At 37.6% G+C, this 27,601-nt stretch overlaps 3 protein-coding genes across 6 annotated transcripts; 2 read left to right on the top strand and 1 right to left on the bottom strand.

Annotated features, from left to right (window-relative positions):
• Positions 1-288: 288 nt before the first annotated feature.
• Positions 289-7,097, top strand: LOC117983213 (protein SPT2 homolog). 2 transcript variants are annotated; one of them, XM_069499341.1, is made up of 9 exons: positions 289-494; positions 804-977; positions 1,785-2,007; positions 2,462-2,569; positions 2,993-3,310; positions 3,989-4,852; positions 4,984-5,098; positions 5,440-5,528; positions 6,595-7,097. In XM_069499341.1, the coding sequence occupies exons 1-9, from the start codon at positions 435-437 to the stop codon at positions 6,678-6,680; spliced, it is 2,037 nt and encodes a 678-aa protein (XP_069355442.1). In that variant the 5' UTR covers positions 289-434; the 3' UTR covers positions 6,681-7,097. The 2 variants fall into 2 exon arrangements, with proteins under 2 accessions (XP_069355442.1, XP_069355443.1); XM_069499342.1 differs by having other exon boundaries at positions 2,462-2,572; positions 3,002-3,310.
• A 3,019-nt stretch (positions 7,098-10,116) lies between these two features.
• Positions 10,117-11,678, bottom strand: LOC117983208 (uncharacterized). Of its 2 annotated transcripts, none has more exons than XM_069499344.1 (3): positions 11,309-11,678; positions 10,834-10,934; positions 10,117-10,656 (listed from the first exon to the last, which is right to left on the bottom strand). In XM_069499344.1, exons 1-3 carry the CDS (start codon positions 11,553-11,555, stop codon positions 10,138-10,140), a joined length of 867 nt encoding a protein of 288 aa, XP_069355445.1. In that variant the 5' UTR covers positions 11,556-11,678; the 3' UTR covers positions 10,117-10,137. The 2 variants fall into 2 exon arrangements, with proteins under 2 accessions (XP_069355445.1, XP_069355444.1); XM_069499343.1 differs by having other exon boundaries at positions 10,117-10,722; positions 11,309-11,669.
• Positions 11,679-12,374: 696 nt separating this feature from the next.
• On the top strand, positions 12,375-27,108 carry cN-IIIB (cytosolic 5'-nucleotidase IIIB). Of its 2 annotated transcripts, XR_011236886.1 has the most exons (7): positions 12,375-12,539; positions 12,630-12,830; positions 13,620-13,779; positions 13,936-13,998; positions 14,577-14,706; positions 15,363-16,262; positions 21,284-27,108. XR_011236886.1 is itself a non-coding variant. In XM_069499388.1 (6 exons), the coding sequence occupies exons 2-6, from the start codon at positions 12,632-12,634 to the stop codon at positions 15,696-15,698; spliced, it is 888 nt and encodes a 295-aa protein (XP_069355489.1). In that variant the 5' UTR covers positions 12,375-12,539; positions 12,630-12,631; the 3' UTR covers positions 15,699-17,266. The 2 variants fall into 2 exon arrangements, 1 of the variants encoding a protein (XP_069355489.1); XM_069499388.1 differs by lacking the exon at positions 21,284-27,108 and having other exon boundaries at positions 15,363-17,266.
• The last annotated feature ends 493 nt before the right edge of the window (positions 27,109-27,601 follow it).

Genomic DNA, 27,601 nt, shown 5'->3' with positions numbered 1-27,601 from the left:
AAACGACATGCACGCTTCTCAATAGTCCCGGACCTGTTACAAGGTGCCATGTGGCCAGCGTGATAGACTATGGCCAAAACCCTTCTCGATCTGAGACCCTTGCTCTGTAGTAAGCCAGCGATGGATTGATCATGATAAATAATTATTATTTTAATGTTGATATACTTGATTTAATGATTTAGATGATTCACTTATGGGGCATCACTATTTTTAAATTCAGCTATTTTTATCTGTACGGTGACTTAATTTTAACAGCTGACATAAACAAAAAATGTGTACCTACTCTGTGGTCAGTACCTTTCCAGAAAATGGCTGGATTGTGTGCCGAGGTTTGACACGTATTTAGCTAAAAATCGTAAATAATTCTATAAAACTTTGCTATGTTGTTGAAGTGATTGAGTTTTGATAGCAAAAATTTAATCAGTAGTGCCAAAATGGAGTTCCGCGAGACGCTTTTGGCTGCCCAACGGAATCAACAAGAGAAGTCATCTGTTGTAAGTTTTGATTCTCCTTTTGCGACTTATCGTGGTCTTGTTATGCGAAAGTTTATATATTCAGGCCCGTACTGAGTGGCAAAAGTTCATTTAAACATCGAATCAGTGCACGGTGTTTATACATGTATTTCGTGATGAATAAATTGTAAACGTTTATTCAGATTGTCCCCTTTACCTGACCTGACTATTGTGATATTCTTTATCTTTAATTCGTTTATATAGTAAAAGTTCATTTATGTAATGTTAACAAGCTATGAGATATGGTTTCTGTAATTATTGGTATAATAATATTATGTGAAATGTTTTTAGGGGAGCTCATACTATAAAGCTCGTTTTGATCCTCCAAAAAAAGAACAAAAGTCAAGAGATAAACTCTCTGCCAATATACAAAAGTTTCTTGCTAAGAAAGAAGAAGAGGAAAGACAGAAAAAACAAGAAATACAACGAAAAAAAGAAGAGTTGCTTGCTATGCGAGACCCGAAGGTATATAAAAATATAAAATATTTGTATTCTTTTCTAGCTTGAGGTTATGGATTTGGTATTGGGCACTGAATAAATCCATTAATACTTTAGCTGTGTCAGTGTGTGTGTGTGTGTGTTAAGTGCCTCAGTTTTACAGTAAAATTAGGCACATCTCATCATGTTATACTTTAAAAATGTTTTCTTTGTTCCTAATTTCATGTTTTCATACAATAAATATGTGCTACAGTAAATTAGGTATAGAGTAAACAATACTTTTAGAAAAATCCTATTCCACCTATGTGATCCTCTGTATTACGTTGGGGTTTGAAGACATCCCTTCCTTCAATTTTTTTACTCTGGATTTTAATCCATTTTTAGGGTTTCGTACCTCAAAAGGAAAAACGGAACCCTTATAGGATCACTTTGTTGTCTGTCTGTCTGTCTGTCGGTCTGTCAAGAAACCTACAGGGTACTTCCCGTTGACCTAGAATCATGAAATTTGGTAGGTAGGTAGGTAGGTATTATAGCAGACATTCGGGGAAAAATCTGAAAACCATGAAGTTGTCATTACGTCACACAAAAAAGTTTCTTGACAGACAGACTGACATGAACTAATAATTAATATTTTCAATTTTCGAAGTAAAATAACTGTATCAAATGGAGTATCATATGAAAGGTCTTCACCTGTGCATTCTAAAACAGATTTTTATTTATTTTTATGCATCATAGTTTTTTTTTGCTATTAAGTTTAACTAAAACTCTTTATAACACACTAAAATACCCCTTCAATTTGGCTATATAGTGTACACTGTACTTAAACAATTTTAGGCATTAAGGAAAATCCAAAAGACATTAAAGGTGATAAAGTCTGCCAATAAGTCTGTGATAGCGGATGCGATCGACACGGAGCACACGGCCATCACACGCGAGGGCCCTGACCAGCCGGACCAAGATGATTACGGCTACGAGTCGCAGGAGGCGGCTGCCTACTACGAGAAAATGATGCAGAAGTATAGCAAGATGCCTGATGAACCAAAATTTCCTTCAAGCGGTACATATTGTTATGCTATTTCTAGCCAAATACATGTAATATATTATATTATTTTAGAGCAATCTATGTGTGGGTGTGTAAAGTTTGTAACAGTTTCTTCATACATTTTGATCATGATCAAGGTATTGATGGTTTTAACACAAAGATCTATAGTAGGTAGTTTGTATTAATGAATTAGTTTTAAAGCTAATAACTTGTAGTAGTATGTCATTGTTTTTCAACTTTAACTAGTGGCAGGATATTTCTTTTTATTAAACAACCACTTGTGATTGTCTACGTTTGTACCTATTAAGTAGTTGTCAAACTGAGTTAGGGTATATTTATTAATAACTAGATGATGACCGCGACTTCGTCCACGTGGATTTAGGTTTTTAGACGCACTTTCGCATTTATAATATTAGTATGTATATGGATAAAGTGAATAATGTAAATTGTACATCACTAATGCTTCCAGGTAGTCATATTAACAAGGACTTGAATGGAACTCGGGAGAGAGTGAAGCATGCCTTACAACACGAAGACGACCCAGTGCCTCACAAGCGGAGACGTAAGACGGAGAGTGCTGGTAAGACAATTGTTTGCCCATCTCTCAAAAATGAACTGACCTATAGTACGCGACAGGTCGAGATGCAATCGGGGTATGAGGCGGAGGGACTCCCCGCACTCCCGCATGTCATGTGGGTGTGCAGGGTGTCCCCACCCTGATTGCATCTTGACCTGTCGAGGACTATATATATTGAGATTTATCTTAATGCAATCTCACCCCCCCATAAATTAAGTAAAACGGCCCAAACGCATTTTTGCCGCGTCGCAACGCGTCGTGTCGACGTGTCGTTGCGAAGGGGCGCGGCAAATATATGTACATAGTTTATATCAGTTTCTATGGAGCAAGGCGCACTTGAGCGACGGGGCAGCCAACTACCCGCAGCGCAGCAAAAATGCGTTTGACATTTCATTACTTTCATTTGACATAATATTTTATTACATGACAAAGACTCGACTCGGGACTCGAGTCCTCCCCAAAAATACGAGCCGGAAAAGAAAAAGGACGAGAAGCCGGAGAAACCTAAATTCCGAAAACCGGCGCCGCCTCCGATGGATTTCAACCAACTGTTGAAACTCGCCGAGCAAAAGAAGAGTGAGCCACTGGAATTGGCTGCGAAGAAGGCCGCTGCTGAAGCGGAGCCTGACAGACCCATGACCAAGAAGCAGAGACGGGAGTATGAGGAGGAGATGGCGCGTCGCCAGCGGAGACAGGAGCGGCTCGACGCGGCTGAAAAGGCCGAGAAATCCGGCCGAAAAGGTAGGGAAGTCACCGGCTACTTTGTCAGTAAATATCCTGATACTTGTGATTATACAATACACTAAAGTGGAACCACGATAACGCGACAAAAAATTTAAATTTTTTGTGCACTGAGCGAAATTCTTACAAAAATCTAACTTAATTCTTAGGAGTGACTAATGTCCTGAAATAATAATTACACATACATACAAATTGTTTTCATTTGATTACAATTGAATTATTGGAATTACAAGTTTTTTGTAAAAATAAATTACAGCAAAATTATTATTAAAATTTAGTTTTGTCAGGAATATGAAACAGTTTAGTAATTTTTGGTGATGTTTTTTCGCAGTATGTCAGTCAGGATTACAGAGTAAGTAATATCAGAATCCGAGTTCGCGATGCCGGTCTCATTGTTAATATTATTGTTAATTATTTATCAACTGCAACATGCTGATGTCATCAGAATTTTCGAATTTTAATTTCCGTACGTTAAATTCGTCGCGTAAGTCCCGCAAATTGCTAATGCGCGTGAGCGGAATTTAAGTGACTAGTCAGCACTAGACTGAAGATTCGAGCTAATTGTATATTTTTATTTCGATGTTAATGAGACATAGTTCCAGCGCAATAGCAATTTGCGGGACTTATATGTGTAATGTATTTCTAGACGTAATAAAAAACAATATTAATTCATTTCAGTGGTTAAGGAAGAGAGAACTCTTGAAAGAGAAAAACCAGAAAGGAAACCTGAACCTGTTGGTTTCGGCAGAATTCCTAAACTGGGGGACAGAAATGTTAGCAACCACAAAAGTGAACCTCCCAAAACATATGACAAAGATAGACATAACAGTGAAAGGGAGAAAGCCGATAGATTACAGCGAGAGAAAGACAGAATACGATTGGAGAGAGATAAAATAGAGAGTGAGAAATTGAGACAAGAGAAAGAGAGATTTGAAAAATTAAAGGCTGAAAGAGACAGGATCGATAGAGAAATGGAGAAGTTCAAGGAAAGGGAAAAGCTTGACAAAACTAAAGCAAAGTTAGAAAAATCGTCTGATAAAATCAAATCAGACAAAATTGTAGATAGGTCCAAAATGGGTGCAAAGGAGCATGAAATCAAAAAGAGTATAGATCTAAAGAGTCAGAATACTTATCGAATAGACAAAAATTCAAATGAGAAGAGGTTAAGTGTGCCTCAGAAGGGCGATCAAAGACTTAGCAATGGGCATGTGCAGGGTAAACCCATTCCGAAAATGGGAAAGGATGTTGTAAATAGAAACGATGTTAAGGACAAACTTAGTGTAGCCAAACCGAAAAGTTCATTCACTGAGCATCCTAAAACTAACGGAATTAGACCTGATAAAAAGGTACCAGATAGCAAAAGGCCTGATGACAGGCGGTTAATGCAAAGTAAACCTGCAGCGGGCTCGAGTAAGGCGCCAATGAGCAATAGGTTCGATTTCGACAAACATGTTAATTCTTTGGCCAAGAACGGAAGTAAATTCCCACCGGGAGCTGTAAAGAGGAAACCTCATCCTGATGATATGAGGAAGAAACCAAAACGTAAGTAATCTGATTTTGATTTGTTTAAATATTTTTATTTTTGAGCCTGATAGATTTTCCTTGACGTCGAAACTAAGTAGTTTCTTAATGTTGAAGTAAAATGGTAATAAAAATAACATTTGAATGCGCAGGTCCGCTGGATTCGGAGTCGGAGGACTCGGAGATGGACGACTTCATCGACGACGGCGACGAGAATATGGACTACTCTACACACATCAAGGAAATATTCGGCTACGACAAGTCCAAGTGAGTAGCGTAATGTGGCGCTTTCGCCGCGAGACTCGACGGTATCGCCGCGAGACTCGACGGTATCGTCGCAAGACTCGACGGTATCGTCGCGAGACTTGATGGTATTGCCGCAAGACGTGGCGATATAAATCCGTGACGTCATACACGTCCAGAGTAACTCATCGTATCGTCCAGTGGAGATTGGCCCATAGAGTTTGTAGCGAATTTTGTCATACGACGAACCATCGCCGCGATTATTTTGTCCGTGGAGATAGCGCCTTAGATCTCGATCAGTTAGTCACCTTTTCCTTTTATTTATTTAGATTTATTTGATTTGATTTGTCTGTTTGATACCGCAGGTACCGGTACATGGACGACGACGACGACCCGTCGATGGAGTCCAGCTTCTCGCGCCAGCAGCGCGAGGAGTACATCAGCAAGAAAATTGGTAAGTTTTTTTAATTTATAGACTACCGCTTGGTTGCAATCAGACCTGCTGGCAAGTGATGATGCAGCCTAAGATGGAGCGCGCTTGCCTAGAAGACGCCATATTCATTCTTGACTTGAAGGTACCCATATTAATATTAGAGGAGAAAACTGATGCTGGAAGGACGTTCTATATCCTAGGGTTCTAATTAAAAACGAGGAGGCAAATCGTTTTTACTTATCATTTGTGGAATTTCGACTATGTACGGGTGCAGACCATGGAGAAGCCATACTGAACTACCAAACCTGTATCAGTGTTAACCATTTTGAGACACCAATCAATCACCAACAAAATATTGTTCTCGAATCAAATGTCGAATATTTTTTTAAAACATTTTCGTATTGAATTTGGAATGTTTATTTGAAAACTTGTTTGTGATTGGTTGGTGTCTCAAAATGGTTAACGAGTTTTTTGGCTCAGTCATTAGTACAGGATTACATAACAGAGAGAGCCTTATACTAACTTCTTTCCGTGGAAAGAGTATATAAACAGACTAGCTTATGCTCGCGACTTCATCTGCGTGGACTACACAAATTTCAAACCCCTATTTCACCCCCTTAGCGGTTGCCTACGTCATAATAGGTATCTGCATGCCAAATTTCAGCCCTATCCGTCCAGTGGTTTGAGCTGTGCGTTGATAGATCAGTCAGTCATTCAGTCACCTTTGTCTTTTATCATGATCATGATTAACCCATCGCCGGCTCACTACAGAGCATGGGTCTCCTCTCAGAGTGAGAAGGGTTTTGGCCATATTCTACCACACTGGCCATGTGCGGATTGGTAGATTTCACACACCTTTGAGAACATTATGGAGAACTCTCAGGCATGCAGGTTTCCTTACGATGTTTTCCTTCACCGTTAAAGCGAGTGATATTTAATTTCTTAAAACGCACATAGCTCCAAAAAGTTAGAGGTGCATGCCCGGGATCGAACCCCCGACCTCCAACTAGAAGGCGGACGTTCTAACCACTAGGCTATCACAGCTTGTCTTTTTTATATTTAGATATTTTTTTCTTTTGTTCTCTAGGAATAATGGAAGACTTAGAAGATATGCGGATGGAAGCGATGGAGAAGAGTAAAAAGAAAAAGTCAAGGCGGATAAGCGACGACTGACCGACGTCAACGGACCAAAACACACAATCACTATAATCTTCCTCGTCACGTCCTTTTTGGCGCATCGATATTGATGTTCAATTTATTTATTACTTGCTTAAAGCAATGCCGTTTTGTTCGAAACCTGCCCGCAAGTCCCAACAACAACTGTACAAAGTTTCATAGAATTGTGATTATATTTAACAATGTTTGTCAGCGTTTGCGTCACATCACAACAACCCGCAACATAATTAAGTGTGTTTGTCTTCAACTCCGAAGTACCCGTGACAAAGGCGATCAGAGCTATCATGAGTCACTAGTAGTGTATAAATGTGGAAGTATGTTTGTTTGTTCTTCAATCACGCAGCAACGGATCTATATGATTTCTTGGATATAGTTGCAAGACCTTGAGCATAGGCTAATTTTTATCCCGGAAAATCAAGAGTTCCCACGGCATTTTTAAAACCTTAATCACGCGGCCGAAGATCAACGGACAAGTATTTAATAAATCATGATAGTATGGAGATGTGCAGTCAGTGTTGCGACTTGTGGCACGTTGGTACTTGTGGCTTACGCGTGCGCTGATTGGTCGATCGTCGCGCCAGATTCCGTTGCAACACAACACAACATCACAATCACATAAACACAATCACAATTTATTTATGCTTATTTTTTACAAACTCATTTTTTCCGCGTTTATTTATTATCTAGCTGCCTCGGCGAACTTCGTACCGCCTAACAGTAGATCCTTTTTTTTGTTTTTTAAAAAAATCTCCGTAGAACCATCCTCGTACTTCAAGGAAATATTAAAAAGAATTAGCGATCAGTCTCAGTTATCAGTTTAGCTGTTTTCGAGATTTGCGATCAGCAACACATTTAACGATTATTTTTTATAAAGAGATTTATCACACAAAATTGTACGTAAAAATTGTCGTACGATGAATCGACGCAGCTATTTGACAACTGTTCTCCAATTGTGTAGAAAAAACAAAAACGTATATATATGAATTATGAATACGTTTTTCTAAACGTAATCGACAGCAAATTCTACCCCTTCATTAGTTTGAACTTTGAATTCGCTGTTCACATTTTTTCTCAGCCAAATTCAAGGGGTAGAATTTGGTATCGATTACGATAAATACGTTTTCTAACACAATCGGCTGATCATTTACGCGCGCTTACAAATTACAATTCGGTTATACAAAAAAAAATTAGGTTTCGTGTACACTAATTTATTTTTACTTGTTTAATATAGTCCGTAAAAAATGACTCCGCACGCGCCATTTATACATTTGTTTTTGAATGTTTTCTCATTTTTTCTACTTTAAAAGCTCTGACTGACTGACGACTGACTGAAGACTGACTCTTGATTTGACTGTAGGTACAATAAGAACTTATAATAATATAATAATTCAGTTTTGCGTATGTACTACAGACTATCACAGTAAGATTTAGTTTTTTTTTAAGTATTTGATTCATTTGTTCATGAATGGATATAAAAATTGACAATGTTTTTGCACAAACACAATTTTTGTACTATTCAAATTCCGGATCAGAGTTGATCAAAAATAATGTTGTTTTTAAGTTTATTATAATAAATTAATTATTGCCTTATATTCAAATGCTGACAAGCACAGTTTGACATTTAAAACATCACTGAGGAAGTTTCAGGGCAATGTTCGATACATTTTTCATAGATGGCGCTAAATAACCCCACCACTAAAGATGAAAAATAATACCTGTATCTATATGATCTATAGAGTACCTATAGGCACTGAGGAATCGACGTGGGTGGGATGGGAGGCGGGGTCGGTGATGATGCAATACGTACGCTTTATTTTTTATAGTGCTGTCCTTGACGACGGCGACACCATAATAAATTAAGGCGTATTTCATCGCCTCGCTCCCGCCCCGCCAACCTATGCCGTCTAGGCCTTAATTATTTAAAACCGTGCCTATTGGCATTTAAATAGGGCTTATATTAGTGATATTTTATTTCGTTATAAGTCTTGACAAGTATAATTATTGTAATTTAAAAAGTAGGTAATCTCTCGGTTGGTAAGATCAGGATTGGCAGAGTGGATTGTACAGTTGCTCTATCGGAAACACTACACGCTACAAATTCCCAACTCACGCCACGCCACGCGTCTTGAGTCACGACACGCGTGGCGTTGGGGCGAAAGTGTGTCTGTCTGTCTGCTAGCTTTTCACGGCCCAACAGTTTAACCGGCGTACAGAGTTAGCTTACATCCCGAGAAACAAAGGCTACTCTTATCCCGGAAAAATAAAAAGTTCCCACGCGATTTTTTTTAAAAACCTAAATCCACGCGGACGAAGTCGCGGGCATCATCTAGTGTGTACATAAATTGTTTATATCGATTTTTGAAATAATAACTGTAATTACCTAATTTGTTCACTGCAATAAGATGCATAATACATATACCTACCAATAATAATTGGTACCTACCATTTAGTATTTGTAATACTAATTATTTAAGCTGAAAATTAACCCATTCCTCAAAAGTATTCTTCACAAGTTGGTTAAAACTTGCCTGTATGCTTTGTATTTGATGACCTTATGCCTCAAAATGAGCTTTTCTAGTTATCGAACATAAAATTCGCAGCAGTGTTTTTATACATATCTAGGCCCTGCCCTGGTTTGAAAACTATAACACAGCATTTTACTCTTTTCAAAATGTAAAAATTATGGCTCAAAAAACCTATAATTTTGCTTTTTATAGCTTTATATATTATATAGAGTGTACTTGTATAATTTTGATTAGCTAAATTGTACCCTTTATTATTATCTGTGTAACAAAGTGAAGCACGACTGTGAAAAAGGAAAAAAAAGAAATAAATATATTAAATTAATTACAAGCTGAATATTTTGTACTTATTTACCTTTTTTATTAATTTCATATACACACACACCTTGGTAGGTGTGTTGAAATTGCGGCAGAATTATGCATAACCTTGGCATCGGGCAAGCTATGCTACTGGCAAGAGTGGAAAATAAAATGGAGTATTTGGTCACTAGGATTGATTTAATCTTCAAAAATCCTTACAGCTATGAATAATAGATACAATAAAACTACCATGATCTCTGTGATCATGCAGCTTATGGAGCATTTCTCAATACACAAAATGTGTATCTTAATGTCTGCGGAATCAATCGCATCACAGAGGTCAGTGCTTTGCAGCTCTTGTGCTTTTTTTGACGCTTTGCATCAATGCTGGATTGTTTCAAAGTAATTTGAACTTTAATTCCATTAGAGTAATGTACTAATTTGATTGCCATCGTCATGCATCGTGTATAAACACCTTCACAATCAACAATGTGCCTCAGAATTTGTACAATTTACTGAGCTTGGCTCATCATCTTGTATTATTAACATACTACCTTTCTTCCAGCAGGTATCGATCATGTTGTGTATCCAAACATACATTGAAATAATCCCAAAAATCTACAATGTAACATTTAGTCCAACAATGACGCTTTTTGTTCTTCCAAGTCAGAATCCATGTTCGGTTGCAATGTTGAATCTGAAGATTCTTCTCTTTGAACATGTGGAGGTGACCCTATAGGGTCTGTAGAGGGTGATGAAGTGTGATAGCCAGAAGTGTAAGCGTAGCTGTGTTGAACAGGGAACTGACCGATATCAGCTTGGAACACAATATCCAAAATAGCTTTCTTTATGTGAGGTACAAGGTGTTTGTCATACTTGCGCAGCTCATTTGCCACGTGGTTACCAAATGATGTGAAGTGATCCACACTGCAATTGCTAACTTTACTAACTTTACTTGTTGCTGCGACATTTAAGCGTCTTTTCCTAATCTTGCTCTTTGCCCACGGGGCAACCATTACATTTTGTGATTTAGATGACTCTGGCCTTACATCTTGTAACTTAGAAGTGTTCGAGCATTCACTGTTAATAGTAGAATCTTGAAATGAAGAACTTTGGTTATATTCTTCAGGATTTGTGTCAGTAGTGATATCCTGAAATTCATTGTATGAAGAATCATCATTTTCATCAGCATTTGTTGCAGAAGTATCCGGAGTCTCCTGGATAAAGATTTAATTATATTGAATAGATAGGTAACAGTCAAATCATTATTTACTGATTTACTTGTCAACATAATATTATTCTTATATTGAAAAGTTTAATAAACTCACATCGCAGATTGAATCTTCCGTATTGCTCGGTATGTTCTTGTTTGTAAGGAAGGTAAACCAAGGATAAGCAAACCATTTTGATTTATAAACTTTCCCTGTTCCTGAAAACAATAATAAATTCAGTACATCTTTCTTTCTTCACTCTGGGCTGGTTTCCGCACTTAAACGTTTCCCCCTGCCTCATACCCTGATTGCTATGTCGACCGCTTACTATATGTATTTTTAATTTTGTCTATTTTTTTACTGTACAATTCTATTATTGAGGTTTGTGTGAGTTCAAGTGACTCTCTCACATGTTCGGACTAGATTTTACTAATAATCCAGTATAAACCACTCTTCAAAAAGCAACATTAACAAAAACAAGCAATAACTATAGCAAACAAAATATATGTTGTGTGGTGAGCAGAATACAAGTATTTCAGGGGTAGGTACTTAATCAAAAACGAACTCATAAGTTATTTTGTTAGGTACTTACCTGATCTAAGTTTACTTTTGTTTTCACGTGATTTTTCACGTCTGTATGATCCTAATAGGGAAGTTAATTTTTTCTTGACTTCAGGAACGGGTATATTAACTTCAGCTGATATTCTACGCCATATCATTTCCCTACTGATTTTATTGAAATAATGTTTTTGTTTTGGGTCCCACAAACAGCGGTTAGTTTCATAAAGTTTAACTGCTTTACGTATAACTTGAATGTCTTCCATATCATGCCGTGGCATGCTTTAATAAATAAAAGCACTCTGCACTTGCCACTTCTTTTTCTTTTGGGGATAACTTCAGTCTCCACTCCAGATTTATATAAGCATTAAGCAAGCTAGCCACAAGCTAGCTAGGTAGGTATATGTTATTATGATCCTATATGTTATTGGTCTGTGCTAGGCGCTAGCTTATCACAGAATCACAGTGACTTATCACTCCTCCATGGTCGGATTCTTGGATGAATACATAGAGTAGGATGAATAGGTACGATAGGTACTCTATTATAATGTACTCTGTGCTCTATTGCTCTGTGCAATACGCAACACAGATGAAACCACAGGTGTCTGCATAGAATGCATAGAAACATAAAAACAACCTTTCCATCACAGATCACTATAATATTCTTAGATGAATGTATACTATCTCTATGATAATATTATGTCTGCATCATACGTAGTAAGACTTGCAAATTCTTTGGTCTGCATCAATCATTATTACAATCTCAATTGTTCTGATTGGCTGAATTTGTCCGATTCTTGTTGCAACAATGCATTGTAGCCAATAGTGGGCGAGCGTTAACCAATCCTTACGAACGAGCGTAAACCGAGATGATTGCGATCGTGATATTGATGCGTGTTTACCTACTATTTCGGTACCTATGGATTTCAGTGTGATTTCAGGTGGCTTTCAGTCAAAATAATCCATTATCCACTTTTCGAATCAAGGAACTAGGGAGAATAAAAACCATAAACAAGATAAAAACCTACGATCAAAACAAATGTCAAGTGTCAAAGTCAATGACAACAGTGAGTCGTCTAGTCTGTACTCTGTGGTGAATGGAAGGACCTTGGAAGGACGTATATATATTTTGTGATCGTATTTCGTAAATACTGAAAGGAATACGAGATAAAGGTGGTTTTTACTTCCAGAAAACTTAGAAAGCTTTCGATTTTATAGTAATTAAAATAGAGAGTACCTAGTTGGCTGATTCCATATAATACGGGGTAAGTTCTCTCTATAATTTTCACACTGCTCTGTACGTTGCAAAAGATCTGATTTTTACGATCAGTTTGAATAAAAAGTCGTCTTTTCAGATATGAAGATGATAACAGACCTAAATGAAATACAAGAACTCGATAAACCTAACGTCCACATACGGAATAAGGATGAACTGCTGAGAAAAATAAATCAAATTATATGTGATGGCCATGAGAAACTACAGATAGTTACAGACTTTGATCATACATTGACGAGGCATAATATGGATAATGGAATGACAGTACTAACTAGTTTTGGTAAATATCTTTTTAAGTCATGTACAATAAGTATTAATTCTTAATTATGTAAGCAACTTGACTATATCTCACACTCATAGAGTCCGCCCGCTGTCGACTATTGATACTTTCAAATATCTATTTACCACAGCACGCCAGTCAGTCACCCCCAAAACAAACACACATACTGTAGCAGACAAGAAATATTAAATTATTATAATTAAATCTCATTTTTAAGATTGATGTTCAATTATAATAATTCAATTTACAATAATCAATTATTATAATTGAACATCAATCTTAAAAATGAGATTTTGGTTTTGTTGTGTTGTCTCTGTCAGTCTACTATGTGACCTTTTTTTGGTTTCAACAACAGAGACTATACTCTACGAAGCCGCTATCTCTTTCTAAAGGTTGATGTTCACTATTTTATGCAGCGTACAGGAATATCTCTTTGAAAGGACTGGGTAGTCTCTGGATAGATTCCTGTAATAAATACATAATGGGGCAGATTCTCTTGTACACAATCTCTAAACTAAACTAAATTAACCGGTCTAAATTTTGTGCCATCCTTTTCCGCAAGTAACATTATGAAAGGGATAGCATTAGATTTAGACATGCCATTTTAGTTTAGTTTAGAGATTGTGTACAATGGAATTAGCCACACTGAAGTGCTAATTTATTCTACAGACTTGTCATATACACAAGTTACAATTTGGAAAATATCTATAGGTATCTAACAAAATCTAAGTTTCAATACTGATTGATTTGAAGACAAAAATAAGTAATTTTTGAAATTCAATATTCAAGGCATGTTCCGAGAATGTCCATCTGTACCACAAGAGTACAAAGATGAGGAACTGAGACTGGCGGAGAAGTACAAGCCCATTGAAGTGGACCCAATGATGAGTATAGAGGAGAAAACTAAACATATGGTTGCCTGGTATTTGGCTGCTCACGAGTTACTGAAGTAAGTAATGGTTAGATTGTAATTCTACATTTAATTGATTTATAGTCCAAATGAGTGAAAAAAGCCGTGTACTGTATTATTATGTACTATACATTTTTTTATTTATACTACTGAATAATTAAAACTTGCCTATTTAAAAAGAAAAACTTGTTGCAGAGGTGTGAAATTCCCAAGAAATGAACTTATTGAAGTGGGCCACAAAATGGTAGAATGCTTTAGGTATGTATGTCTTAAATCATAATGTAACTATGTGATAACTACTCTATACTAACTTTATCAAATGTTTAATGAATCAAATCTAATAATGTTGATCTCATAATATTCACTTCACTTCATTAGAAACCCCTTAAGAAGGGCTGCTATGTTCATAACAAGATTTTTGAAAGATTAAGGAAACATGCCACTGGCCTGCCTCATTTGTGGTAGCAAATATAAATATAGCAAGCTCATGGGGCGGTCGTTGTGGTGAGCACTGTGATCTTATCAATGGAAGGTCCCGGGGTCAATTCCCTGCAGAGGAAATTTTGAATTTCTGCATTTTCTCTGGTCTGGTCTGAAAGGAGGCTTCAGCCATGATCAGTTACCGGCCAAGCGATTTACCGTTCCGGTACGATACCGCGTAGAAACGTTACCGTGTATGAGTTTAGTAAAAACTACTATACCCCTTCCGTAAGCCCGCTTCCATCTTAGGTTATCGCTTTCCATTATCACTTACCACCGGGTGAGATTGCAAGTCAAGGGCTAACTTGTATCTGAATAAAAAAATCCCACATCAAGAAATGGTTGTCGTGTATCAGGGCGGGTGTTTCGGAGCTGATCGCGTGGAGCTCGCGGCAGGCGGTGCCGGTGCTGGTGTTCTCGGCCGGGCTGGGCGACAGTGTGGTGGCCGCGCTCAGCGCCGCCAGCTTCTTGCTACCCCATGTTAAAGTACGGTTTCTTACCTACTGCCACCTTTAAGGCCGGACCGCATTACAATAGCGCCGCTTCGCGTCAAAATATTCGCTATGCCGCGCCGTTCTAGTGCGACAAATCATTCGAAATGATTTAAATAATAATATGTTGACGCTTCGTGCAGCGCGCAGCGCTGATATAATGCGGTCCGGCCTTTACCATTCTTTCACCTTAAAGCCCTTTGGCCACTTAAAATACCTTTTTTTCACATAGCAAAAGTAAGAAAACTCCTAAAATTGAAGTTCATTAGTATGATACCAAAGGACGTTTCAGTATAAATTACTCCAATTTACTACTTAAATATTTTGAAGTTTGATTGCCTTCATCAACATCATTATCATCAACCGATAGACGTCTAGTGGACATAGGTTTCTTGTAGGGACTTCCCCACGCCACGGTCTTGCGCCGCTTTGAATCCAGCGGCTCCCTACTACTCATCGTCTTTCTTCCAAGCTGCGCTTTCCGGTGTGAGATTGACATTCTAGCACCTTGGAACGCCGATGTCTATCGGTTTTTTAAATGCCTTAATAAAACTTTACTCTCATAATAAAACTGCAAACTCATTCGTGATTGATGTGTTTGCACCTTTATTTTGAAATGATTTGACCTTTATTTCTTTCATCCCATTGTAGGTAATTTCAAACTTCCTCGCGTTGGACGAAAACGATTCAGTGGTCGGAATCGCAGGGGACGTGATACACACGTACAACAAGAACGAGGCGGCCATAAAGGATACGGAATACTACAAAATGGTCAAAACCCGTAACAACGTTCTTCTACTGGGGGATAACATCGGAGACGCGGGGATGGCTGAAGGGATGGAGCATTGTGACGTCATCGTCAAGATAGGCTTCCTAGGCCGCAACACGGAGGCTAACCTACAAAACTACATCAACAAATTTGATATAGTATTGGTTAACGAACACACTATGGACGTAGCTAATGCAATTTTGAAACTGGTGCTGTGAACTTTTACTAGGTTAATTTTTATAATAAGAATTTTTTTAATGGATATATTAGTCGTCACTGACTCGATACCACTGCGACATGTCTGTGAAATAATGCTAAAATAGCTTTAAGTTGTGTTCTATAGATACATACTTATTATTCTGACAATGATTAGATTCACGCTTGCCGAGTTTTCAAATAAATAATCCTGAGATTGGAGGTGTTGCAAAGCGAGATTGACTAAGGCAGGTCGCCCATGGTGAATTTTTTGTAGGGTTTCAGTAGCGCGTTTCGTTAAAGAGTTTCTATTCATTTTACGTTTGACGTTATATTGCCTCGAAACTCGAAATCTATCAACGTTGTCGAGATGTGGGAACTTGTGCTAAGCCTACTGCTATTTCGTTGATATATTTTTGAAATCACGCTATGTGTGGTAGATGTGTGATGTAGATAGATGGCGGTGCGATGTATGTCAGTCAGTGACGATCTTTATATTCTAGCGTTGTTCAATTTTTTTTACTCAAGTTGAGTATACATAAAATGTTAATATTGTTTTAATGGTTTGCTCAGTTCATAATATGACGGTTTTACATTACAATAAAACCGATATTATGTGCCGAGAGGGAAAACATACAGCATTTATGTATGAAGAAGCAATTATGTACTCACCGCATATATGCGCGCTTCATCCATAAACATGTATATTCCTATGCAATAATGTAGTTTACCTTACCGGATATAGGGGCGCTAGTGTCTCACCCAGCAAGGCAGTGAGCCGCTGCCATCTTGGATGTCATAGTCTTCACCAGGAAGAAGTTCCTGCAATGCTGTATGTTTTCCCTCTCGGCACATAATATCGGTTTTATTGTAATGTAAAACCGTCATATTGATGTGCCTCCGGAAAACATACAGCATTTATGTATGAAGACGTGTTTGTTATCTGCTGGTGAAATGTATTACCCACAACGCTATGATGAATCAAAGGGAGTTAATCTGTCAATTGAATAACAAAAATATTAATCGTTAAGTTAGATCATATAACCACGTCCCCTTCATTCATTGTCACCTATTAAAGTTATTGTTATTTCTAACCAGGGTTAATAAGTTAAAATATAATGTCTAAAAGACAAACAATTTAAATGATTTATGTCTGTAATTTTGATAAGGATTACTAAAACTCAAACCGGACCATATAATGATTATATTGAAAAATAAGCTTCAGTTATTTTGAGATCTCCTCCGGGCAATAATGATTTCAACAAGAGTGTCTGGTAATCTCCAGTTACCACGAGATACGAGTATATCGTCCATTGATTGGTTATCTGTCCCCAAAGAAACTACTGTTGATCCACTGATGAATCCCTGGGGATACAGGAATGCTGCCACATTGCTTAAGAACTGAACTGTTCCAGTGATCTATTACAGTACGTGATGCGGCTTCAGTTTCATTACAGTTGGTGATAAAAAGATTACAATATATTTAAATTCTTAACTTCATTCTGCTTGACCTATTTTCCTGTGTCAAAGACATACATGTAGTACTACTGTAGTATACTAGTACATTAATAGAGAATTATGTTTTCTGTTATACTATTGTTTTGAAAGTGTCCATCCGTATTTATGTTAAGAGTGAGTGTCAGTCTTTGGGCCAAATAAAGTATATAATATATTTTTCCCGGTGACACAGACTTTCAGTTGTCAACCCTTCGTTCCAGGGCAACAATTGTCCATATAGGTTCGTCTAGATATCTCGGGAAGTGTGTGCTTAAATGAGAGCTTCTGTAGTTAGCGCTTGAGCTCTACCTTAAGGTCCTGTATGATAAATGGTTTAGTAATTTTGAGTTTAGCCACGTCAATAATTGCCTAGTGTCCACATGTGGATCATAGAAAGTTAACCGCCACCAGGTTTCGCACCAGTTTAACCATTTTTGATGTCTGGTAGGTAGGTAGGACAAAAATTGCTTCCAACAAGCACCTGTTCTTTAATTCTCGTATAGACTACTCCTTTATTTGGGCACCCATCCTCAATTTTTTCAGCTTCCGTGTAAATGTCTGGTGGACACTGTAATGTCGTGACATCTATCAGAGTCCCTGATAGGTTCTATAGTTCATTTGAGCTCTGCTTTCAAATCTTGAAGCCCAAAGGTCTTTCACGTGCCACATTTAAGTACACCCCAGCTGCACTTGTTCAAGTAAGTCAGTACTTTTGGCAATTAGTTTGGAGAAGAAAACACCCATGCTAAATTGATGTCTCAATGACCTGTTGAAAGCATCTATAACTTGCTGATCAATCTTTGCAGTCGATAAAGACATCACACCATCTTTATTCCCTACTACAGTAATCTGTTGTGCTGCAACCAAATCGATCTCGGACGGCGCTTGAGGGAAAAGATGACACTCTGTGGGAGGTTTTCCTCGTGACAGCCTTGAGCCAATAATGTAATCTGTTATGTGCGGGAGTTCGATTGTTAGAATCAGTAAAACCCACGACTTTGTTCATTAAAATGAACGTTAGAACGAACGAGTGAGTGAACGAATGAGTGTTCGATTGAACTAAGACTTGCGATTTTTACAGAGTTCTTGTGCTGTCTTCAATTGCCACTATAACTGCATAAAGTTCCTTCTATTGCTGTGCTATCATTTTTGATGCACTCACCAAGTTTCTGGCATTAATTTCCCGTTTAATTGGGCACTAAAAGCCAATCAGAGGCATTATTCGCCAAGCAGTGGATGGCAGGTTTTAGGTGTACATATTGGCAGCCTGAGACATGTGGTTCCGCGCCGCCATGTCATTCCCTGTTCCACGATTGTGGATTCAGCAGTCTAAAACATATTATCGAAACGTTTGAGGCGTATTTGGATCTGATCAGAATGTAGTCTGCTTCTGGGAGTTACTAAACTGGCGAAGTCTGACTGTCCTAGCAACCGTTGCATTTCGTGAAGAGTGATTTCAGATATTTTCAGTAATAATTCTCTCAAAGGTCTCGTTGATAGTTTTTTACTCTTTATTATGGGCAAGAACATTGAATTTTCTTATAGTCTGCCAACGAATACCCAGGTATTGTAGGTCTTGTGTGAGTGTTAGAATTGACTTTTAGTAATTGATCCCGATGTTGCTTAACTTCGGTGATCGGACGAGAACCGGTGTCTTCAACATGGTATGGACGTTGGCTTTTGGTAATTGATCCCCCTGCCCCGAAGTTCCAAGGACCTCACGCTTCCGCAGCGTGAAGGAATAACCTGGATTGGTCTTAGTTGACCAGAATTGCCAGCCCAGAAGTTCCAAGTGCCTCACGGCTTCCGCAGCCTGAAGACATAACTTGGATTGGTCTTGATTGACCAGAAGGAAGTCGTCTAGGTAGACTAGCACTCGACATTCCTTCGCATGCAAGGTTTCCGCAACCGAGCATGTTACAGGTGGGGCGCTGCCGCCAGACCCAAAAATTAGACAGGTTGTCCAACTTTTGTTGTAGAAAGCTACGAACCGGTATGACAAATCAGACGGGATAGTTTTGTTTCACAAATTTGTTTCGTTCTCGAGGGTCGAAAATCAGACGCATCGATCCAACGTTTTCCTTCCGCAGAAAAAGCTCGGAGATAAAACTGGGCATTTCCTTGTGAACCACAACCACTTCTACTAGTTTTGGTCCAGTAATTCTTGTGTCATTTAAGTCGTGACAGGTGACCAGGTTGCATGTTGCATTATTTGTTTTGTGGGCATTACCGGGGGTAGTTTCTTGTATTAGGGTATTCGAAATACCGTAATTGACATTTACAAAAACTGTTTGCACCAAAAGCTTGCCAACGATATTAGAATGTCATTACATAACCTGTAACATATTGTGTTGGATAGGTTTTTCGATTGTAGGCATTTATAGCTGTAATATTTATAAATATGGGCCACCAGGGGATTGCATAAACGCAGTGAGTGTTGCTTTATCCAAAAAGAACCTCGTCACTATTGTTAAAAGCCAATCCGGTATTTGACAACTAGTCAAATCAGTATCCTATAAAGCGTTAAAACACACGCTCAGCACGCGAGGCCCCATGAAACACTGGCATGTGACGTCACAATGATTTGACGTACTTTTCCAGCTTAATCAATAATTTAAAATGGTTATCACACCCAAAACTAACAAAGGGTGCGGACCTCACATATCAGATATGTGAGGTCCGAGAGGCTTCCAGTGGAAGACCCTCCATTCAGCCATCACTGAGAAACCATTCACTTTTGACATATGCAAATACCGTATCCAAAATTTCCTTAGAGTATTTAAAATAAACATCTCCATGAAAATTCTGTCTGATATTCATCTCCTGCGCCTTACATAATATATTATGCTATACATTCGCCTGTTACCCAAACAATTTGTAAAGTTTGTTCTGATAATTTTTAAGACAAAGATGATTTGCTGAATGTTATTTATTTATTTAACCATCTTTATTGCTAATCATTATATTCAAAAGAATAAAAATGCAGGAGATACTTAGACCAAAGGGCGACTTTATCATCTGAATGTTTCAGTCATTTATTAAAGGGGGTATCTGGATTCTTAACTGAGTTCTGTTTGGTATAATAAAGCATTGGTGGTAACGGCCATGATGTCCTCAGTGGGGCCAAATAAGTGTTAGCTATTGTTTAGTGAGTACAGTTCTCCGTTATTTTCAGTTTACGAAACCCCTTTAAATGAGCAATTTAACCAATGTCTTGTTATAACCAACATCTCGCCACGTGGGCGAGATAAAATGTTATCATTCGATTCACTGGCGTAAAATTTAAATTGCACTCAATTAACTTTGTACATAAAATAAATAGATTCAATAACCGATTATAGGTAACCATTGGGACTTTTCCTCGCCAAAATTTGTATTAAAGAAACCTAGATCCAGATTTAGATTTCGGTGTCGGTGTCGACACGTTCGTCAACCAAATCGCCATTTGTTTAATTTGGTTTCTCAATTAGCATCTCATTTGCATTAGATACACAATATGGTAAATGCATTATAAGATATGTAAGAAAACTCACCTGGTTGTATAACGCATCGATCCGAGGATCGATCGTTACCTGGTAATTTCTCGCCGTTTCTCTCGGGAGTCACTCTCAATCCTGCTCGTTGCTTGAATCGCTGCTGGATGTCGAGGTATCCCCTTTTTCAAGAGCCCTCTCAGGCACCAATAAGCGCGAAACACCAGATCGATTAGCTTACGTAGCCTATCGACATTGTTCGCGCACGTGGGGTCCAACCAAAATGTCCCCACGGTAATATTACGAAATAATAAGAAAATATATATCATGATCACCGTATTATCACATTTATTGCACTTATTGAAAATAATTTTTTTGCAAAGGAAGACGGATTAACGATATAATTTTAGATTCGACGCGCACGCGGCGAAAGTACACAACGCTATGACATCCAAGATGGCAGCGGCTCACTGCCTTGCTGGGTGAGACACTAGCGCCCCTATATCCGGTAAGGTAAACTACATTATTGCATAGGAATATACATGTTTATGGATGAAGCGCGCATATATGCGGTGAGTACATAATTGCTTCTTCATACATAAATGCTGTATGTTTTCCGGAGGCACATCAATAATTAGTTATAGAGCGTAGCTAAAGCTATTATTGTTATTGATTTATTTACATGTCTTGCACGAAAACTAATTGCCAGGTACCAAATATTTCTTTACGATAATTTCGAGTTTCAATTATATATTATCGTGCCGAGTAAAATGGGCCTAGAGGGTCCTTGAGTTACCTATTTTTTTTTCGCCAGGTGTTCGCAATGGGTGTCAGTTAATAAAGAAACTTGATCTATGGTCTAATTTCGGATTCGTGCAAGACAAGATGAACACATTAAATTGCAATGCATTTCTTTTATAATATACAAAAGTTCCGATGCTTTTATGATTATGATGTAATTAAAAAATTGTTTTTATGCTAATGTAGTTAGGGAACTTGTAACATTCTGCTTGGTAAACATTAATTTTTCGTTAGTGCTATAGATAGTTCAATCCATGAAGACGCGCCTCACTATTTTGCATGCGGGGAAACTACGGGGAATAATTTTTAGCCAATTTATATTCGTCTGTGTGGGTAGGTGTACCCACATTACTGATTGGTGCATTATGATAAAACTTGCTCTAACAGTAGGTACTTAGCATCATGGCACTGAAAAAAGCCATATATTAAAAGAAGAAGTACTTAGCACACTTGCACTGTAAACGATTGGGACAAAGAGTGGGGCGCATCATCATGGATTAAACTTTCAACAATTTGGTTGCACAAAAATCACCAAACTAAACTGAATTGACAACTTCAAAATTACCTATACTCTATCCGCGGAAAGAACTGAGTATGGGGCTGTCTATGTTACGTAATCGCATACAAATGACAGAGAAACTATCAGTGGGCGCTAACCATTTTCAGTCACCAACCAATCACAAACAAAACTGTTTTCGAATTCGAATTTTGAATGTTTTAAAAACATTTTCGAATTAAACATATTGTGATTGGTCATTTGTAAGAGATGACGTAAGAGGAAGATTTTTTTAGTTTGTCAACGTCTTGTCAATGAATTTACATTAAAAGGAAATGGAATCGAATTTCTAAAATATCACATAGCATATTGACTTTTGTCTCCACTTTGTAAAATACAAACTTCTTGCCCAAATGAAAAAGTCGCCGGAAGAAATTTATGTTTTACTTGGTGGAGATAGAAGGCAATATGCTATGTGATATTTACTTAATTCGTTTCCATTCCCTTTCAGAGTAAATTGAGCCTAAGAGGTTTTTGTACTACCGAATAATACCATTGTCGATTTAACATTTTGATAAAAATGTTTTGTATCTTAACATATCTAGAATCTCCACTACTAATAAATTATATCATACTCAAAAGACCTCAATACTAGCCAAATAATATTACGATTAATATAGCCAATAGGGTGTCTAAGGCGCATTTTATATAGAAGTGTCGAGGCGTGGAAACGAGCGGATATGTCTGCTTTATATACCAAATGTGCCATTGGCGTCAATTCTGGTGTTTTTTAAAGTAAAAAACTAAATTTAAAGTATGTGCATCTTTTTCTATTTTATATTGCTATATAAAAGGACGGAAGATGAATTTTAAACTATTGTGTTCTTTATTGAGAAAATAAATGTCTTTAAACCGAAGAAAAAGACGCGAATACTTTATAGTTGCGATCAGAATCAGTATACCATTAGCTGTATGAAGTTTGAAATGACGTGGGGGCGAACGGCTTAACCGCCATGTAAAGTCTAGAAATATATTGTAGTTGAATTAGCGAAGCGATTAAACGCTTTTGTGCCAACGACATAAAAGCATACTGCGTTCGAATGCGTCAGTGTCCTATAGTGTTAGTGTGCATTACAGGATCTTGGTAGCTAATAGCTATCCTTTGCATAAAATCACGGCTTGTTTACAATAACGTTTATTCAGTTTGTTTGTATGCATCATTATAATAATGCCGTTTGAACCGAACGATTTATTCGTGGTTTAACGACATATTATTATATTGTGGGTACCGTCCATGACAGCTCGAACTTCATCTCTCTCAGCACTGCAATCCCGTCGTGACCACGACTCATGCAACTGAGTTTTCGACAAATCAAAATAACAAATTAATCATGGTTCCCGCCGCTCGCTACTTCTATATAAGTCGCATCTACTTTGAAATGGTTTCAGGGCGGAAAATAAAACAAATTTTGTAATGAAATTAAATATTTTGTTATTATTATTATAAAACAACATGTACGAATATAAATGTATTTTCTAGTCACCACAGTGCTTGTTTCTGCGTTGTCTACATACACATTAAATGCGGGTGCATCCGTACATCGCGTCTATACAATAAAATACTATAGACCAGACAGAGGCATCTCTAGCCCTTGTGGCGCCCGTGTGCAACCAGTACCCTGGCGCCCTCTAGTCTAGTAGAAGCAGGGTCAAAATGGAATACTAACAGTTATATTTTCAAACGGAAATTCGGATGCAAATGGTGCAATTTTTAATGATGACGGCGTCGGCTATAACACGAGCGCAGGGTCTTTGAGAGCGCCGGCATCGACGCATCTTTGGAGGTGTCGCATTAGAGGGCGCTCGGCGCCCCCTTAGACCCGGCGCCCCTGTGCGCCGCACACCCTGCACCATAGGTAAAGACGCCTCTGAGACCAGAATCTCATGAAATGAAATTCAAAAGTTAGCAACACTACTACTAGCTAGCAACTGTACTCTGTGAATATCCATAGTACGCTGTAGTGAATATTAATAATTCACTACAATATTCACCACAGAGTAATATGTACATAGGATATTCACAGAGTACAGTGTTGCTAACTTTGGAATTTCAATTCCGTATTTTTGATGAGATTCTGGTCTACCTATATTACCAAACCTTTTGATCACTTTGAAGTTGCAGCTTTCGCTTGATCACCTGTCACAACTTGCGAGTCACTGCGCAGTCAAGCTGCTTGACTGTGCGCAGTGACTAGCAAGTGTTGACGGGTCATAAAGTTTGCATTGTATAACATTTATTTTTGTAAGTCTTCATGTCTGAAATCAGTTATTATTTGAAAAGCTCGTAGTTAAAAGTGACTACTAGTGTTGGGGATCGCGAGTTTGAATCCCGAGCAGGTATTCATGGGGACTACTTGCTTTTCTAGTAAGTATATACTTGATCTTAAACCAATGAAAAATTATACTGAGCATGGATGTTGGATGCACCATAACTAAGAAAACAGGGCAAGCAATAGTTCGATTCAATCTTTTTGGAGGCTAAGAAGTGAGATGCGAGACCGGACCATCCTTGTACGGAAAAACAGTGACGGTAAATTATTTAGTCACATTTTTTTATAGGTGTCCGGAAATAATGTCACTTACGCGACTTGTGACTAACTTCTCAGGCGCCAATTAGCTTAAATCCTACTGTATATTATATAACATTTGCCTTTTTTTACGTTTTAAAAACGTCAAAAATTCGGGAAGATCGATTACAAACGTCTATACAGCTTTCCATGAAAGTTAAAATTGCACAGTCATCTATTCTAGAGTCAAGCAAAGCGAATCAAGCTAAACATCACGGTGCACCCCGTGATTGACGAACCACTACACATCTGCACCTTCGCAGTAGCGAGCCGAGCGCTTGTGCACTAGTCACAAAGTACAGATCAACGAAACGATGGTTTTAGTTACATCGGTTTGGTTAGTACGAAATTTTACCACCAATGTTCATAGAATTCGTTCGTCAAAACACATAACGCTGGAGTAAAATGTAGCTACAGGGTCTGGTTAAAGTAAAAAAAATCAGTACCACCGATTTTAACTTCGCAAGGTACCGCTTGGAGCGCTAGAAGTAGTTTAAACGAACCTGAGCTTTAAAACAAGGTTGTTAAGGTCCATTTTACTTTAAAGATAAAGAGTTACTACATCGAATTCTATTAACGGTGAGGAGGTTTAAAAACAGACTTCTGACCCGAATCCTTGAAGTTCTTGGTTAATTAACTACTTCGACTATTTATCAGACCATTGCACAAGCAGTGTTATCGCTTACCCTTGTGGCACGTATTGCTCCACCACTTGACAAAAATAGCAAAACTATTCGTTGATAGGACTAGGTGAATTAATTTAAAATACTGTTCGTTTACACGCTCTTTATAATACAAAACGGTAACTAACATAATATTCTGAACACTGAAAGTATAGTTTTTTTACAATTAAATGCCTAAAATATAGTTAAAATTGTTTAGAAAAAAGACAAACAAAATGCATTGCTTTTACTTAATTATGGCAAATTAAATCTGGTTTCTTATGACCTTCGACTATAAAAAAAGATATTATTATATTTTTTGATAAATAAGTACATGATTTTATAAAAAACGATGATTTTACACGAGACATCTAACTGGTCGGTGTATGTCCGACTTGTTCCGAACGCCGCCGCCCGTAGTGTTACTTCGTTACGTCTTCGGCATGACTAAGGACGGATTCAAAACTAGTTAGACATACACCGACCTTACCCGCCCAAGTTTAGCTGGCATGGTAAGTTTTAAAATAATATGTTCTACGTATATGTCAATCTATAGTCCGAGTTTACATTAAATCTCGCTAGTGCGTATTAAAATTAAAATATCATTCTTTTGATGTCTAAAAATTATAATTTCTTGCTAGATAATAAATATTAATAGTGTTAAAAATCGGCATAAACAAATCTCGTCTCCTTTGAATCGGCTCCTAATGGCTCTCGCTTAGGTATAGGGTATAATGGTACGACATTAAGACAAAATACTACCTCATTTGTAACTTAAATCTATTTAAATATTGTCAAATGTTTGTGATGCAGATAATTGATATGCCAATTTTTTTAAACACTTGTTAAAAATCTGTTGTATCAAAGTTCACAATAAATTACATGATTTTGAATTATGATAAATATTGTAATATGACAAATCTTGTTTTACAGCCAGTTTGGAAGAAGGCCATTTCACTTTCTTTAGAAACGATAACACATTAGCTGCTTAGCAGAATTCGAAGAGATCACGCTTAGATTAGACTATAACTTCTATTAATCAAGCTAGTCGTAGTCGTACGCATATCAGTTAGCCCAAGCGCTATATTGCAACGCGTGTGCCGACAGACGAACTAGGACAGTTTTGTATCATTAGGGAGTATTCTCATTAGACCCTGCCGATCACGGTCTAACGTCATGTCGTACAATTTGTTTCAGAAAAACCGATGGGCTTCAGTGGTAGAGCATCTATCATCATGCACTGCTCTTACCTAAAGTCCGCGAAATGTAAGGTTGTCTGAATTAATCAATGCGGCCGTATAGCCTGATATCGATAAATGGCCAACTGCTCAGGTACAAGGTTAGTGACCTTTTCACGAGAAACGAACTATACGTAGCGGTAATTTTGCGGCAGGTCCCAAACTCCATGTATACTGTTGTAGCGAACGACTCAACTAGCCCACGAGTTATGGCAAGATGTCTACAAGATGGACACTACAGCGAAGTATCAAAATGACTGGAAAATACATATTTCATCGATACCCTATTTAGTAATTACTTTTTAATTAAACTCAACAAATTAAAAACTCTAAAATAAACAACAGTCTTAGAACATACAAAGTATATTTACACAAATATTTTATTTATATAAAAATATCCTACTGTACATATAACAATTATTCTGTAGAAATATATATATTTTTAATGTATGTACAACTAAAAACAGTATTAAAAATAGTCAAATCTTTAGGAATCATCTAGTCTAGACATAGGCAGAGTCGTGGCGGGAAATACACTGGTCGCTTGTAGGCAAGGCACTTTGTAATACTTGTTAATCGAGCTTTTGTACGCCGTTTGTATTCTTGTAACACCAATAAAACAATAAAGCAAGCTGCTAACCATGTATTTTATTTTATCCTTAATCGTTTCCTACAGAGTGAGACGGCGGGTGTATCGAATAAAAATATGGGTTAGAAAGAATTGGAATGTGATATTTTTTGAACACATCGCAACAAGTGTATTTCTCACATTCTGAACCAAATCGAATAACTTCTGAAAAATATAAACGGCATACAGTGGCGTGCAGCTCATAGAAGCATAAACGCACTGCTTACCCTCATTGTAATAAATCAATGCTGATTTTTCATAATAACCTGTCGTAAAATAAGTTCATACCTAAATGCATACCCTGGCTTGAACTCCTGTGCACGCCACTGACGGCATATTACCTATATGAAATCGAATAATATGCTAATGTTATTCGGTTTCACCAACAAGATATTACAAAGATCAGTTATTTGGAAGGCTACAGAAAGTCCATTAAGTTATCTTATAGATTACTTATATTCATAAAGTAGATACGTCATACATTCAGAAGTTATAAGTTAAGGC

The sequence above is a fragment of the Maniola hyperantus genome, chromosome 6 (genome assembly GCF_902806685.2).
Source record: "Maniola hyperantus chromosome 6, iAphHyp1.2, whole genome shotgun sequence".
In the NCBI taxonomy this organism is placed as follows: Eukaryota; Metazoa; Arthropoda; class Insecta; order Lepidoptera; family Nymphalidae; genus Maniola; species Maniola hyperantus.
This window is presented reverse-complemented; position numbering and strand designations above follow the sequence as displayed.